This window comes from Cardiocondyla obscurior, linkage group LG04, assembly GCF_019399895.1.
Source record: "Cardiocondyla obscurior isolate alpha-2009 linkage group LG04, Cobs3.1, whole genome shotgun sequence".
Classification (NCBI taxonomy): Eukaryota; Metazoa; Arthropoda; class Insecta; order Hymenoptera; family Formicidae; genus Cardiocondyla; species Cardiocondyla obscurior.
In genome coordinates, this window is record NC_091867.1 from 3,349,296 (window position 1) to 3,366,209 (window position 16,914).

The 16,914-nt window shown below is 41.6% G+C and overlaps 3 protein-coding genes across 7 annotated transcripts in view; 1 reads left to right on the forward strand and 2 right to left on the reverse strand.

The window, feature by feature from the left end:
- The window catches only part of Creba (Cyclic-AMP response element binding protein A), a 25,256-nt gene extending 16,864 nt beyond the window's left edge, over positions 1–8,392 (reverse strand). For 2 of the 5 annotated variants that reach the window (XR_011545674.1, XM_070656045.1), the window contains exons 1-2: positions 7,944–8,389; positions 4,911–5,131 (exon numbers count right to left, since the gene is read on the reverse strand). Coding sequence is in view for 4 of the 5 variants with exons in the window: in XM_070656045.1 (XP_070512146.1) it covers positions 4,911–4,976 (66 nt within the window). In the remaining variant the exon portion in view is untranslated. Of the gene's footprint in view, positions 1–4,910; positions 5,132–7,943 lie in introns of all 5 variants that reach the window. The other 3 variants (XM_070656048.1, XM_070656046.1, XM_070656047.1) reach the window with 3 other exon arrangements.
- Cdase (neutral ceramidase) overlaps positions 1–16,914 on the forward strand; it is a 120,769-nt gene that overhangs the window by 11,843 nt on the left and 92,012 nt on the right. The gene's annotated exons all lie outside the window — the stretch shown is intronic.
- LOC139102279 (uncharacterized protein DDB_G0284459) lies at positions 10,197–14,470 on the reverse strand. The gene is made up of 5 exons (XM_070656072.1): positions 14,269–14,470; positions 12,669–12,743; positions 12,255–12,564; positions 11,742–12,181; positions 10,197–11,651 (listed from the first exon to the last, which is right to left on the reverse strand). Exons 3-5 carry the CDS (start codon positions 12,442–12,444, stop codon positions 11,082–11,084), a joined length of 1,200 nt encoding a protein of 399 aa, XP_070512173.1. The 5' UTR covers positions 12,445–12,564; positions 12,669–12,743; positions 14,269–14,470; the 3' UTR covers positions 10,197–11,081.

Below are 16,914 nucleotides of genomic sequence, written 5' to 3' on the forward strand. Positions count from 1 at the left end.
CGAGCTCGACATATTCCTACTTCCGGTTTTCGAGGCAACCAACCACGACTTTTCTAGCATACGGCCATTACTATGGTGATTATTGTGGGTGTTCTGCTGCGACACTATGCTTATTTTTATCTTGTCTCCCTAATTAGATTAGATACGCAATCTATGTTATTGCTGTGCGTTAATTTTTCTTGATAAACGAAAGCTAATAAAGTTCTCGAACTGATTAAATTTATTTCTTTATTAAAACTAGTAATTAATTATTAATAATAAATGTTTTCTAAAATATTTTATTCTTAAACTAATTCGATTAGCCAATAAATATCAACGTCGTGATAAAATAATGTTGCGGTAAAATCAATAAAGCGATTACTCGGGTCGGGATAAAATTACAGTATCGAGACGCTTCCTATTTCTATAAGAAATATAATACCGTTTGTTTATGGTAACAATACGGTGTCAATCGACAAATTTTTTTTTCTCCCAGCACGTACCAAAGACACAATCAATATTTTCATTATATACCGCGGGAAAATGACTTCCGTGGTATTTTTTTCCTAACACGTCCGGCTTCCCTTTTCACGCGAGGTCTCGAAACGAAAGCTCTCCCGTCGGGAGAGCTTCAGTTCAATTTTTATATTAATGGCACGCTGAGATACGACGATCAGATAAAATGCTAATACCGTATATGTATAATTCATGTAAATATGATACAAGTAAAAAAGAAAATATTTGATTTATGAATGAGTAAAAAGTTTCGTGATTCTACTTTTGTCTGAAACATTAATTGTTTATCGGAGAATAATTTTCCTATCAGAGCGTGACGGTTGTCTGACTTTAACTAATCGCCTTTCGCAGCGTTTGTGCGATTTTTGATAATACACTCACGAATTTTATTTTTATCGCTACCACAAATTGTACTTATCGATCGAAAATGTGTGTCAATTTTTTTTTCTTTATTTTTTTTTTTTTTTTAATGGAGTTACGCGTTTGCAAGTGGCTGCAAAGCATTCAATTCGAATGTGTAACACGAGAACTACATACTATCAACATTTGCGTCCGTGGCACCTGCGCAAGCACAACGAACGAGTGAAGAAAATTGCTTTATACCGCCTACGATAAAAATGCGAATCGTATAAGCCGAGATACAATTACGGGCGCCGCGATGATATTATCTTACTCCACATTTTTGACATGGAAAGATTATTTAGAATAAAAACTCTTTAAATCAATATTTAATATTAAAGATCTTCAAATTAAGTTAGCCCTTACTTTTTTGAACTGCCGTATCTTGAAAAGTTTTCCGCAGAACTAAATATATTAACGACACATTAAAAATAAAATAAACTAAAAAAAAAAAAATATATATATATATACCATTTGTACGTTATAAGAGCTATAACATAAAAATGCATGGTCAAGGTAATAACGCTTATCGGGACAAGTGTTTTTAACGAGGCAGATAGCAAATTAATTACAGCTGCATTTCATTACGAGCAGAAAGGCCATGTAAGCGATGAATACCGGGTCATATTTTTCTGAGAAAAATTCCGATGATTAATTTCCGATTTGTCTTCACGATTGCAATACGGTTTTAGACTCAATTGTTGCCGATGCATCACGGTATGCTCGCGCTGTGTTTGCATTTTTACGCTCGCGTTTAAGCCGGCAATGACAATAGGCTCGCGATATTCGTTGGCAAAACACGGTGTCGTTTTTATTGGCGCAAGGAGAGTTGGCGTGGAGAGAAACCCGTATTTTTCCCGTAAGCGACGGTCGCAATTGCGACAATTCATCGCGGATACGTTGAACGATGATTCAGACGAGAGTCTCATACGCCTCCAATGCTGGAGAACGGATTAAACTCCTGGATCGCGGTATCCGAGTCGGACTCAGCTGCACTCGGCGCGCGGAGATTTCCGTCTGTATTCCTTCACCCGTTTGGCTTAAACGATTTTATTGGCTGAACATATTTGCGCGCGCGGCGAGTTCTCTCCGTCTGACGTAATTCCCGACAAAGGGGACTGACCCTCCCAAATATGATGAGACAGCATTGACGTACATGCGCCGGGTTCGCTTTTCAATTTCGATCACGGTATACTCTCGAAGACGCAGGCGTCCTATCGATGCATATTAATCGCTCATTGTTATACGGAAATAATCGTATAAGCTGAAAATTCGAGCGAAATCGAGTCGATTGCCCGCGGAGTGAATAAGCTCTTTTCATTTTATGCTGGTCCTCATACGCGGACAGATAACAAAATTTCATGTGCACGGGCGTATAAATATAACACAAAATAATCGAATTGGGAAATAATATTGTATACACGTGTTCGGATTAACGATTAAAAATTATGTTATGACTCCGTGGACTTTTATTTTTTTGAACAGCTCGCGCAAGTTACGTAAGTCATATTCTGCAGATAATGAGAGTGTAACGAAGCGTCATCGTTACTTGATGAGGTAAACAACAAACGCGCACACGTTGAGCGGCAAAATTGTTCCATTTTATAATAAAGTAGCCGCCGGACCGATCTGCACGCCTAAATGTGTAACGAGCCTACGAGGGTTGATAGAATTATATGGTAATTAACGCAGGGAATTACGATTATTTGCTTGAGCAGCTTATAGATAGACCTCCGAACTTATTTTAAATTCAAATGCGTTACGTCAATTATTATTTACAGCTAAAATTAGCATACACAACGAATGCATAAACATTTTCATTAAACTTTATTATCACTTTCTCACGTAATTCACTCGCGTTCGTATCCCATCTGTCGAGTTGAAAATAATGTAATCATCAAAGCATCAAATTTGAATATCGGGAACACGGTGTACAAGATGATTTTTCAAAGGCATTAATAGCTCCGAGAATTTCCCAAGAAATAATTCTGATAAAAATACGAAGCGTTTTTAAATTTATATTAAGAAAATTAAAAAAAGAAAAAAGAAAAATTAATTTTTCTTTCGGAAAGAATAAATTCTTAGGGATTGTGTTGAGGGATGTCTATGCGGACTGAATATACAGGCGATCGAGTGGCTCTTTCGCGAAAGACGTGTGCCTATTCGCTAGAATCGATGCGGTATTTGTACAGGTGCGCAAACCACCATAACGCCGCTCGAATAAAATACTCGTCCTTACGATAATGCGAGCCGCGAATGCCCGCGTTCAAGTGGCGCTAATCCGTCGTGTTTACGAGGAGCAATCGAGCCGCGACGGTACACTCGCGCGACGAATTCGAGTTGCATCCCGACGAGAAGGGAAAATAACAAATTGCCGGCGGTACCACCGACGTTATGTAAATCCCCGGTAAAGGAAGATATAAGAACGCGGTGATCAAATCAACGCGAGATTAAGAGGCTCCGAGACGATGGTATCTGCTTCGCGATTGAATTCACCTCCAACGGGACCGCGTATATCGGCGACCTTCTGGGAAACGATAAAAATACCGGTTACCCAGCTCGAGGACCTGCAAAATTGCTCGGCGGGTATGCGAAGCCACGGGCGGCCGATAAGAGAAACAATAACTGGTAATAAATGTGCGTCTACGGCGCGGAACGTAAGGCAAGCGGTTGCATGCGAGCTAGGCATTTGCGGCGGGAAGCGGAGGCGACGCGAAGACGTGACGCGCTAATGATTGGAATTAATTTGTCAGCAATTCGATGCCCCCGCGGAAAGGAAATTCCAGCGTGAAAGGAGCTCTACGGCCGTGTCCTATTTTTCGCGCCGATCGAAGACGAGAATGCATGCCGCGAGAATGAAAGGGGCATGTGCGGAGCCATTGTTACTGTCGCGAGTGCGACGAGCGATGAAAAATGGTTTCCATCGCCGTTCGCGGAATGGTAGATAGATACGGCGGCCGCGAAGAATAGGCACGATCGTCCGAACGGTGAAGGAATTATCGGCGCTGTGACGTCCGTCCAACAAGTTGCTATCATGTAAATTTGCCGGTCTCCTTATTTCCTTAAGTTTAATTAGTGTTCAACCGTGTCACCATAAGCGCGATGACAAATGAGAATACGCGTGATGCGAATATGCGGCCGTAATTAGTCTTAATTCAAAAGCCGTCATTTTTTTTTTCTGTCAAGTCAAGCCTTTAAGTCAAAAATATATATTTAAAGAAACACATTTTAAGAGAAATTTTTCTTTGGTTATTTATTGTGATTTATGAAACGTCGATTTGAATTTTAAAACAGTCATTTTTAATTAAAATAAATATTATATTTTAATTATATTCTTCTAATCAAAGTATTGAAATATTGAAAATGTAAATATAATAATCTAACGTCGAATATTGTAGTTTATGGTATTACAGTAAAATGTGAAAGAAGCAGAAACACATTTTTCAATGACACTTGGCCGATAAATTTATTAAGCGTGGCGCGTTCCTTCGAGCATTTCTCATAAAAAAGCTTTTGAGAATTTTATTGCAAAATAGAATTGTAAAATGAATATTTCACGTGAACCACGATCGCACGTATATCTTTATTTACAATGTAATAGATAAGACCGTGCAAATAACAGAGTGTTTGCTGTTCAAAAATATGTATCTCGATATACTGGCAATATATTTTGTTTCCTTGGATTTGACACAAATTTTCGAAACGAAAAATTGCGTTTTCGAAGGGATGTAGACATCCCTAAAATCTCGACGAGGATTTTTTTTCGAGTCGAAATCGTATACGAGCACTTTTTCGAGAAAGTATTATGTGTAAGCTAAGCAGGTAAATAAAATAAAAATTCGTGAGCGTTGAATAATGACAAGTATGTAGAATGACCTCAGAAAAGAAAAAAAAAAAAGAAGAAAAAAACCACCACCATTCCTTTTACGTGAGGTCTCTCAAGAGAAAACTCTTGGCATTTCCATTTTTTTCCTCTTAAGCAAGAATCAGTTTACACGAAGGTTGCGCACACTCACTGGTTCGTGAAGATAGGACTCCCATAATTCCTTGAGGTCGCCCGTTCCCACGTCGTAGAACGCCATGATATTTCGTTTCTTTAGCTTTCCGGGTAATGCGAACGTCGTCGGTCAGAGAAACATGGTACTCGCCCATGAAGGACGAAGAGAATTAAAACGCCGTCATGCCGTCGCCACGTAGATCCAACTGTTCCTCGATAGTCTCACAAGATCGTCGATGCCTGAAAGTAAAGATTGTCCCTTAGTTCCGTCGTCTAAAATAATTACAAATACCGCTAATTATCACCTTCGCTCGTAGATCACTGAAGCGACAGATCTGTGAATATACAGCGTTATTACTCAATTACTCTAATTACATCAAAGGAATTTCGAAATTCGCGGTCTCGATTTCCCTCGGGCTTAAGATTAAAACTTTCCTTCGATATTAGAATGCAGACTCGCTATTTACGGAATAAAGGACGGAAGTAAATTCAGGGTTATTCGTTTTGTTAAAATTAGATTGAGTTGAGCGAGAGATAAGAGGAACATTGCGCTTTTGTGACATTATAAATAAATTAAAGAGAGAGATAGAGACGCATTTAGATGGAGCGAAGTGTGCACTGCGTTTCACTGAATAAGAGACGAACCGGAAAGCTTTATGTAAGTGTCATTAAAAGATCCAGCCGGACGTCAGATGGTAATCTGGTAAAGAGGATATATCGATAAATGTGGCTTGTAGATGCTGCGGCAGTACGCGCGCATCCGTGATCTCAGCATCGCATGCGGTATTATCGCGCGTGTTGCATTATCTATACCGTGGCCGGTTTTGCGTTTAATGCCTTTTGTCCTATATTACGGGATGATGCATAGCTGCATTACGAGCCGCGTTGCGTTCTAACGAGTTCAATGGACCTGTCTTTATGGGCTAAGTATACCAGTCGCGAGAAAGAGTGAGAGAGAGAGAGAAAGAGAGAGAGAGGGGAGGGGGGGAAGAGCTACTCCGACTGTTACACGAACATCACGAAATCGCGAAAGAGCAAAGTTACGATACTCACATTAATTCCATATCTCTTTTCTTTTCACGCGCTTGGCGCAGTTCCGCTCGCGTGATCTATTTCAAATAAACGATGAATGGTTTTAGACGCGGGCCGCGTTTGCTCAAGCTTTTGTGTTTACACCGAACGAAAATAAATCCCCAGATAAGGAATATCAATCGGGAGTTATCTCGAACGGAGTATCTCGGGGTATGAAGTTCAATTGAATCACTTCCCGCATGTGTAACACACGTATAGGCAGTCTAGAAATCACGGAGCGGAGGAGGCTTACGTCCGAGAGCCTCCAGTCGGCCTTGCTCGCCGTCTCGGGAAAAGAAATTAACTTCGAGTTACGCCACACGCCATACGTTGAATTCCTTCCTCTAAAAATCTGGTTTCTCGCTTACGATCGCGGCTGGATCTTTTTTCCACGCGCGCAATATAATAAATTATGATAAAAAGAAGAAGAAAAAATTCTATGCATAAGCAGGGAACTAACTAAGTAGTCGGAAAGAATCCTGAAAGCTGAACGTTACATGCAAGAGTTAAACACCTCAGTGCATCTAGTCACCGTAATCGCGAGAATAATCACAAAAGGACATCGGAAATAATCAACGATTACGCTATGCGTATGCATTATTTTAAATGCGAGACTGGCTAAAAACATTAATTACACTAAGCGACGTAACTACGGTTATTCAGCTCTCTCGTGAAGCGTGCGATTCGCCAGAGAGCTATTTCAGATATTACGTTCGCTAACGAGATGGCGAAACTTTTTACCGCTTCTTTTTTTTCTGAAATTCGACGGCGGAATATTATATTCCTCGGTGAAAGGCCTCTGAATTGGTATTAACAATGTTAATTCAAGGATGAAGGGCGGGTTCAAAAATTTTTATTCAGCACGTGTCGTTTTGGAAGGCCGGTTTTTCTGAAATGCACAACGGCTTTGGAGGGAAATAACATTATTGATTTAATTGGTTTAATTAAATCGGACATTAAAATTTACAACGGTAGCGTATCACGTGTCACATCGCGACATATTGCCGTCGAAATTGCTTTTGAAAATTATTTCCGAACGTATTTATCCCATTGCTTCTACGAATAAATCACCGTTGAAAGGTCCGCTGATAAAAAGATTGTAGATATCGCAGTAGCACTGGTCGCTTTTCTCCGATTTCAACTTCTCGTTGGAAACGTTTGCGATTTTTTTTTTTTTTTTCCGTAGTTTCGCGGAACTCGCCCTTTTTTATTTCTTTATGAATTTTTAAGTAATCTGGCTTGCTTACGCAAATGTTATTTCCAATGCAATCGTTCGACCTTTCGAACGATTCTACGTAACCGATATTAATCAAAACTGGTATTTCCGGAAAGAAGAGGAGAGACATTGGCGATCTCACGCGTCTCTTAATCGCGATTTGCGTTTCTGCGACGGGCACGCGATTCATTCTTATCACGAGCACGATGCGTCAAACTTATTTATGCCGCTTTCAGCAGGTTTTATCGTCTCGAATACGATGAAAATCCCGTTTTCCTTTTAATACGCGTGACTTCGAACATTCCAAGGATAGCTATCGAGATTCGCGCTGTCGTACAAGTTGTCGATTTAGGCGATTATCGGTTGCGGCCGATGCGGGTCGATTCCGGTAACGCCAATATATTACTCCCGAGAGGTCCATCAATCGGCGGGAAGGACCTCGCATTCCGCGCAAGCCGCATCATCTCGCGATCGAGAGATCTCGTGGGAGCTCATCGCGTTCGCGCGGCGATGACAGATCCGGTCGTTGCAATCGGAGCGTTCCAGATGGAACGGGGTGCCGGCTTGGCGGCGCGTGCACGTGCACCCGGTCGCATCCGTCTTTACGCAAGTAGCGGTACCAACGCGATACACGATACCGATACGCAAAAAAATAAAAAAAAATAAAAAAATAAAAAATAAAAAATATTAAATAACAATTAAAAAAGGGAAGCAAAAGGAGGAAATAGCAATCGCGTAAAATTATTACATGGAACTGTTACTTACCGTTCGAGATGCTGGCGGGGAAGATAAAGGGGACCTTTCGTTGACCTCTGGTGGAGGGGTGGAGGAGCAGCGACGGGGAGTCACAGGGAGTAATTTTCGAAGTATGTTATGTTAAAGCACAGCACTGTATACCGCTTGCGAGCGACTGCGCCGACGAGTGGCGAAGAAAGCGGGACGGCGAAATCGATAGGCAACACCCGCGCCTACACCAACGACTCGTCGCGAAGTCGCCAATCGCCGGGGAACCGACTGTTTCGCAAACGCGCTCTTACACAGGGTTACGTAGGGCCTAGTAACGGCACGCGGCTATCGATTTTCGGACGGGGCCGAACGCGTAGGGCCGCCTGCTGCGTGGAGAATGGAGTGCCAGGCCGGAGAAGCGACCGTTTCCAAGCGGATGCGCGCGGTACGACGTTCTTTGCGTGAATGCGGGACCGGCGGCTGCACGTGCTGGCGCCGCAAGGAACTTCAATCGTTGCCGCTCCACCAATAGCGGCGAACCACCTGTTACCAGCGTACTGAGCTATCAGTCGGGCAGTGAACGGCCGCAATGCGCGCGCAACCTTATCAGTCGTGACGCGCGTTGCCGAGCGAACTTTTAAACGCGCGCCGGAACCGCCCCGGGACTTTTCAGAGACGCGTTTTCGCCAGGATTCCCAAAAGTTTCGTAAATGGGGAAAAAACCGTGAAATTAAATCGTCCAATTTTATCAAAGTCTCTCGGTTATAAATAAGATTATGCGCGCGAGAAACTTAAGGTGTTAGAAACAGAATCGGGTCTGCTTTGCTTACGATTGATAAGCGTTATTCGTTTGCTTTTCTCCCCGACTTTCACGAGTCGCATTCGACACGCGAGGAACCGACTTGTTCGTGCGTCAATTCGTGAAGTGGAGTGACGGCAGTTCTGGATAATAATAGCACGGCGGGATCTGACGGACTTAACGGTATGCGGGCGCGGAAAGCGATGCGGGCAATCGATGCACGCACCCGCAACCAAACGCACTGGAGTATGCAACTAATCCCGCGGCATTTACCCGCGATTATTTAACGACCGGCGGCGAGCGCTTAAATATTTTTTATTATAATAGGCCCGTTCGTTCGCACTTCCTGGACTTTGTGCTTGTTCCTCTTGTCCGATGCAAAACGTCAACTGTGAGCTTTCTCCGAGCCAGTTTTTCCTTTGAAAAATTGAAATAATACGCTTCTTTTTATAGATATTCCACTAAAATTACAAAAGAGCATTTCGATAGATTTTAAATCGGATTTTCTTTTCAAGAAGAGAGTTATCGGGTTACTTTAACTCGATATAATTGGAATTCGAGATGATTCACTTTTAGTCAGAGAAATTTAATCTAAGAGGTCTTTCTTTTATTCTTAAGAATAGTTCGTGTATCTTCAAGATAAAATAGATCGACTTAAGCGAGCACGATTATACATTATACGTATAATCGTATTATGTGCTGCTTTGTTTAAGACATTTATATAAGTTTCTTTATATTTACGTATTTGGCAGAGATCTCGTCTGATGAAACGCGCGTCTGTTTATCGTCAACGAGAAACGAAAGTTGCACAGTCATTCCGTTTAGAGCGGCAAATGTGGGAGATAAAAAGACAGAGGTGAGGCCGCAAAGAGAATCGGCCGGGTCACAGGTGCGAGACGTCGTCGGACCTCTGTCTCGCGGCCTCTAGTTAATTACGCCAATTCGTCAGGGGTCTTTCGCGATACGCAATTTGCACGCGGGATGACACGCTGGCGACGCCGGATATTCAATTAGCAGAAAGAGGTCTCGCCTCCTTCGCTCGTCGCCGCCCTCGTCGGGGAAGCGAGCCGTGCGCGGCACGACAGAAATTGTCTGGGCCCCGTTTAGGCGCTGAATAAAATTACGGCGCACATTGTTGCGTGCACAATAGGACACGATATCAAGTCCGTTCGCTGCTGTCTCACCTACATCGCGCTACTATCGATTTTCCAATTATCAGGCGGCGTCCCGTCGCGGACGTTTCATCTACGTATCTGTATACACGATGTGCGCGCGTATTCTCGACGGACGATCGTTCATACATATTTTAATAATGCCGGCAAAGCGATCTACGGAAATATCTCGCGTGCTTGACTTCTAACGTGGATCGGCATGGGGTGTCGCGGGTCGTCAATAAACGTCGCGTGCAAAAGTAAAACGAAGTCGCGAAGGACAACGCCGCTATTTTTAATTTGCCCATTTCGCGGCACGAAATGACGCGCGAACATCTCCGGTTGGTTTTTCAAAATAAAGAGATTTTTTTATTAGAACCTGCTTTTACAGTATGTTACGATTCAATATCGCCGAGTTCACATCGAGTAGTAGAAAATTGTGTAGGTACCAATTACTTTTCTCCGCGATAAGATTCTACATGCTTCTTTTTTTTTTCTTCTTCTTTTTCGTATCAGGTACAATACAAGGCTGAACAAAGTATGATTCTGTAATTTTGTTCGGATTAAAACTTTTCTTTCGATAACGACATCGTCATTATAATTGTATGTCCACTCTTCGCTCGTGCAGTACCCCTTATACACAAAGTAATTTATAAGATACAATATAATATATTTATACATATACATATGTATGTTTGTATGTTGCGTGTATGTGTATGTGTATGCTATTACGCAAAATATATTCTAATTTCGGTATTTCTATTTTTTTTTTTCTTTTCTCTCTCTCTCGCTCTTGTCACGTAGCAAAATAAACTTCTCTTTAACATATAATATTTTAACGTACTGACATTGAGTAAGTTAAACACTTTTAACTCGCCATAGTAACGTACAATTAGTTTATCGCTAGTCCGCGAGTAGTTTAGTTAGAACAATGAAATTGCTTAACAATATAGATACTCGGAGACAATCAATAATATTTGTGTCTCTCGATAAAATACAAAAGTAACGTTAATAATAAACCTTTGAGAACATTTATAATCCCACATTACGACAATTAAGGTAAATAAGTTCCACGTTAAAATTCACGTAACTCTTCCGTGGTTAAAAAAAAGGAGAAAAAATATTACGTAATAATAGCGCATGCATAATAATAACGTAACGAATGTGGTTTATTAGATTATGCGCGACAGATCGTGTGAGAACGTCTAGGTATTAATAATCGCGTAATTATAATTCCTTCTTTAAAGCAGATCGTAGCAACGCGTTGCGCATCGATGTCACCAGTTTTTCCAGCTCTTCGACTTTCATCTTCAGTATCTTGTTGTCCCTCTCCAACTCGATCGCCTTTGTGGCCATTTCCGATTCCTTGGCTTTTTTATTCATCCGCGATCTTCGCGAGGCTTCGTTGTTCTTCTCTCGACACTCTCTATATTGAGTGAGAGAAATCTCTTCTTCCTCGGAATCGCTCTCGTAATGTCTTTTCCTTCCGTTCTTATCCTTCGTCTTTATAGTGGTGATGGGGACTTCTTCTTTGACTTTACTTTTAGCGGCTGCTATCCTCGTTCTTTCTGATCTTCGAGACGACACCTCGGGTGACTTCAGCGCGGACGAAGTTATCGTCGACGTTGCCCGAGTTTCCATTCTTCGACGCGTCGGAGGTGGAGTCGAAGGCGGCTTGTCTTCCGCGGTCTTTATCTTTGTAGAGGTAAACGATAATGCCGGTGACGACGTTGTTCGGACTTTTAACACCGCCGTGGAACCGGTGGACGCATTGTCTTCCAACGAGCGCATTTCATCCTGTAAAAATGGTAAATTTTTCAGAGAATTAATTGTACAGGTTCTCAATGATCGCACGATTGAATGTGCCCAATAAATCTGTGAACGTACTTCCCAAAGATATGACAGTAAATCGAAGGTATCCGATCCCGTTGTCTCGAATGTGCGCAGCTCATCCCACATTTCGCGCTGGATCGCGGAAGCGTTAACCGAAGTCGGATGCGCATGTTCCAAATCACAATTGCTGGTTTGGAATGGCGCGTCATCTGCGTTATGCTGCTTGCTCGACGAGGTGCTTACAGAAGCTGTAGACTCCGGTGACATTAACCACAAGCTGGATGCATTGTTCTCTTCATTTTTATATTCTAATTTGTATTCGTTAACAAGTTCCGATGGAGACACAACTAAGTGACAATTGTCATTTGGCTCTTTGGTCGTCTTAACGATATCCATTTTTAAATTCACCTTCGCATCGTCAGTCGTTTTCGTCAAATTCTTTAACACCCCTCCCTCTTCCGCAATCAAAACGCCGTTACCCTCGTATTTCGTACCTGAAACAAGATCAGTCCGTAGCAACAATATTCATTCGAATTTAATTTGTTTAATTTGTATAAATATTAGTACCTGATAGTTTAAACCTAGTCGATTCACCTATATGAAAATCGCATTGACCCTGGAACGTGTCCATGCACCAGCCGCTCAGATCCTGAAAGTCCTCTTCCCAGGCGGAGAGCGCCGCGATATCCTCTTCTTCCGTAGGATTCGCCTTTTCGCGTGGGAACACCCAGGGCTCTTTCAAAAGGTTGAACTCCATCGTTGGGCTTAGCAGAGGAACTGTTTCCACCTTCGTCGAGGTGGCATCTCCCAGTGGCCGCGATCTCACGCCACGAGTAACAGATAACGGAAGCTGCTGACGGTTGCATGATTTTGATACCTGAAAGATTTGTATCTTTCTGTCAGTACTCGATCGTTCGAGTCCGGGTCCGAAGCGCGGCGTTTCACTGTTCCGCATCTCTTTCGAGATCGGACAGTACTTACGTTAAGAACGCCTCCTTCCTCAACTGAAATGTTGCTGGTTGTTGGACGTTCGTAGATGGGAGGGATTTTGGAAACCTGAAAGCAACGTAATACAATTCGATTCTCAATTAATTAATTTGTAATAATTAAAATATTGATAATAATTTGTAATCTAGAATTATTTTAATGTACGATGCTTGATGACTTCTCGCGGGTACGAATAATATATTTCAGGCAACTTAGATAATTTAGCGATTGGTCACTTTATAGGCATCGAATCGACGGTAATTCCGAGAAAATTACAACATTTGTACGTGTAATCTGATAAAGAGTATATCAGATGCTCAGTCTTCACATTGGCGTGCAATAAGCGAAACTGTAATTTATCATGATAATATCATCAGGAGACGCGGTAACGTCAAGTGTATGCGCAGCAAAACTACCGCGTATTATTAACGTGAGTTCTCGATTTGATATTTCCGTACAAAAGAGACCTTTCTTTTTTAAAAAAAAGTAGAATAAAAGACTTTAAGCGCAAATTGGAATTATTAAAATCATAAAAAGCTGTTGAAAGTATTCACGTACGTACAATAATTATCGATATTAGTTTTATACTGTCTCAAAAATTGCTATTTTTTATGCGCCGTTATTACATTCGACACCGGCAATATGTTGCGTGCCGCGCATATTCGTCGTATATTTTATACCTCGAGGGACCGATCCTATCTTACAGATTACAAGATTATATCTGTCGACACACAATAACGTCCAATGAATATTACATTTTCCTCGGTATTTCGTTTGCGGATTTAGGGTATCTCGACGGAAATGTGGCGCCGAATCCGGCGATTCTTTCTGTATCTTCACTTCGCTTAGTCATCTTCGAGTCAAAAACGTTACGTCACGCGACTTCCTACATGCAACATTATCTTATCTCCCCCGCACTTTCTTTAGCAATTAGCTCAACGTTAGCTCGACTATATCGAGAGAGCAAACAGCTTGTTGTTTCCGACATGTTATCGGCACCGTCTAAAGGACCTTGAAACTCCCTTTCGACTTTTGCACGGTATCGGCCAAGACGTAGAGCCTTCATATCTTATTGCTTCCACGTTATTCTGTCGCGGAGCTTCCCCTTGCGCGTCTTGTTTTTCTTTTTCGCGACTTATCAATGAGCGGACGAGACGCACTGCAGGAAAAGCTACAGCTCTAGGCCGAGCGATTACGTAACGATGTTTGCGGGCGCATGTGACTTCGATTCTCGGCGGATCGGCGCGGGTTACATCACTCATCGCGGTGCCATAAGTCGCGCACTTACCTGACCGCGGCCTCTGCACGCCCGCGTGCCGTCGGCGCGACGCAAAATCCTCCGAATACTCTCGAAGAAGCTATATCCGCGCGCTGAAGGTATATATAGTCTATATAGTCACGCCGACGGCGACGTCAACACGTCGCGCGCTCCAATCGATCCCCCGCGACTACGCAGCACCTTTCGTCCGACGGCTTCCGGGCCGGCGGTTTCCGCCTACGGGTCGCCGTAACGACGCACAGGCGCCCGTGTCCTCGTCCAGGACGTTACGCAACCGAAAATCCGCGATAGGGCGCAAAGGAATTTTTGACTCACCCTCCCTGAAACAATCGATGTCGGTGTACCTTCCACGAGGGCTGGAGCTCCTAGCTGAGGAGAATCAAATTGCACCGTGGTCGCACTGTGTATTGTTGTCACTTTACCGGGTGTCTTCGCGATGTGTCAGAGCCAAGTGGACGTTCGCCGTGCACATCTAGTTGCTTCGATCGTTGTCCGTGAAATGCGGCCGTGGTGGCGACGATACCGAGGTTAAACCACGTCACGGATACGCGATATAGCGCATCGTTTACCGTACCGTCACTGGCAGCGAATCAGAGTCGTGGTGGCCTCATCGGGAGCGAATCGCAGTATTCCGCAGCACCATCGTGGCTCGGCACCGGGAACACGTCATGTGCAGAACGCGAGACGATAATCTCGCCGGGAGTCGATAATTTATTGTTCCCTCCAGCGCGCGGCTAGCCGCTCTGGACCATTGCGTTTTCTCAATTTTTTTTTTTTTTTTTTCTCTAATGAACCGGTCGACCGGTCGTTTACCGTGGCCAAGTCGCGACGAGCGTCTCTTTCATATCTTGGAGAACTTCAACCTATACTTGTAACTGTGCCCGTATGTGTGCGTGATGTCATCGTTATTTATGCAACATTTTAGTATTTTTTTTCTCAATTTAATAATTATGTAGAGAGACAGAGAAAGAGAAAAAAAAAAAGAAAAAAGAGATCGTAGAGAGAAGAATGTAAGTGAAATTGGAGCACGAATTCGCGGGCTCGTGCTCCGAAAACTCCTTCGGGGAGAGAAAGCTAAAAAACGATGGCTGGATAAGAGTTAGTAGTAAAGGTCAACACTGGAGAGACCCTATCGCTAGACAGTAAAGTTAACAAAAAGTAATTAATTGTGAGCTCTTCTCTTTTCATGCTGCGACTTAGCTAATTTTTTTTTTTTTTCCTTGTATTAACATATCTTATTTAAAATCATGATTTTTTATCATTTATTTATAAATTTTATATAAATTTTGTTTATTCTCTAGTATTTATATTAAGTAATTTATATAAAATATTTTTTCGTGAAGCAACATGGCACTTGCTATTTTAACAGCGAATGGTTCGAATCTATCTTCGGCTGCAACCGAGTTGAGTTAAGAGCAATCCACAGTAACTAGATGGAGTTGCAAGTGCAAGCTCAAGCTGCAATTTGCAGCTTAGTTGCTATTTCCTTCTCTTTTTGAAATAATTATTTTTTAATCAGAAGACAGGCCGTTTGAAACCGACAATCGTCATAATAAAGTTTTTTTAATCAGACTAAAATTATAAACCATATGAAACTTTTCTTCAATTTATTACACTAAAGTATTATATTTAGCAATATTATTAAATCTCGTTGGAGAAAATTTCGAAGATTTACAGCTTTGCACCAGTAACAAACAATTGCTACGTCTTTTATATTTTTACATTTTATTTTTATCAGTCCTATCCACGAAGTAAATTTAATTTGCGCGAGCAAATTTATTTTAAAACGAGATAGAAACTTGTTCCTTTCAATTGTAAAAAAGTTCGGAATAATTTATGATCACACGATACGCTTTGCGAAGACTGTTTCTTCTACGAATCCGTATAAGGAAACTGAATAGCCAAAGGGTCTCGGCAGTGACGTGTTCCGCATACCAACAAACTTTCCTTTCGCCCACGTACCTAATTATTATGGCATCTCACGAACGACTTCGATTTCTTAACTGCAAAATGGGATTCCTTACGTGACATCAGATACTTTTAATTCCAATCCAAATACTTTTAATGCTATACAAAATTTATGTGAAATTCTTACCTTGAAAAACCCGTGTTAGATCAAATCGAATTTATTGTTGCCGCTTTTCCGCAAAGCAAGAGTAAGTAACGCGCGCGAATACTCAAGCTTTGTAATGCCTAATGTTATTAAAAAATACATTAATAATCGAATTAATAATATTTAATTTTTAATTACAATTAAATAAAAACGGCTATTTAATCATGCGCTCATATAAGTGGTTGAGAAATTCAAAGTAAATTAAATTATAAATCCAATAATTCCAAGGTTTCCCGGTGTCGAAGCTCTGAAAATCGAAAAGTATCAGAAGTATAAGATAAGCGAATAAGTGGCTGATTTCAGAGCACCGTTGCCGCTAATTCCTTTGCCAGCGCTATCCTTGTTCGACAGTGAGAAGTTTGAATCGCATATTACTTAATGGTAATGAAACTTCTGTTTTACCATTTCTATTATTATCGGGTAATAGCAGAATTCGCGGAAACAGTATGTTCTGTATTTTTTAATGACAAGAGGGTAACTAACTTCGTCAAATATAATTTCACAGTAAAAATTAAATAATCGAGAAATATTGGTGCCAAGAAAAGTTCCTTTGCAGATCAGCTAATTGCACGTTCTCTCGTTTGGCTCACTTAGTGCCGCGAGAGTAATAACTTAAAGGAAAAAGGATATAATTGATGTTTAATTGTACATTCAAATTACAGTTAAAGAAACACGAGGTGATGAAGTAATTCGTAATTCGATAATAAAAATTATTCAACACGCGCTTTGCAATATCTAGTGACAAATTACGCTTAGGAGATAAACATGTGTCAATTGTTTTTTTGATTAATTCAGGCATATTCTCGAGATATAAAATTTTATCGCAATTATGCTTTATCTTAAATGAC

What these genes read in the sequence shown, in the direction of transcription:
- LOC139102279 (XM_070656072.1), bottom strand. Translation starts at nt 12,444, where the DNA reads ATGGAGTTCAACCTTTTGAAAGAGCCCTGGGTGTTCCCACGCGAAAAG. An exon ending in GACTAGGTTTAAACTATCAG is followed by an intron (nt 12,182 to 12,254) that starts GTACTAATATTT and finishes ATCTTGTTTCAG; the next exon opens with GTACGAAATACGAGGGTAAC. An exon ending in TACTGTCATATCTTTGGGAA is followed by an intron (nt 11,652 to 11,741) that starts GTACGTTCACAG and finishes CCATTTTTACAG; the next exon opens with GATGAAATGCGCTCGTTGGA.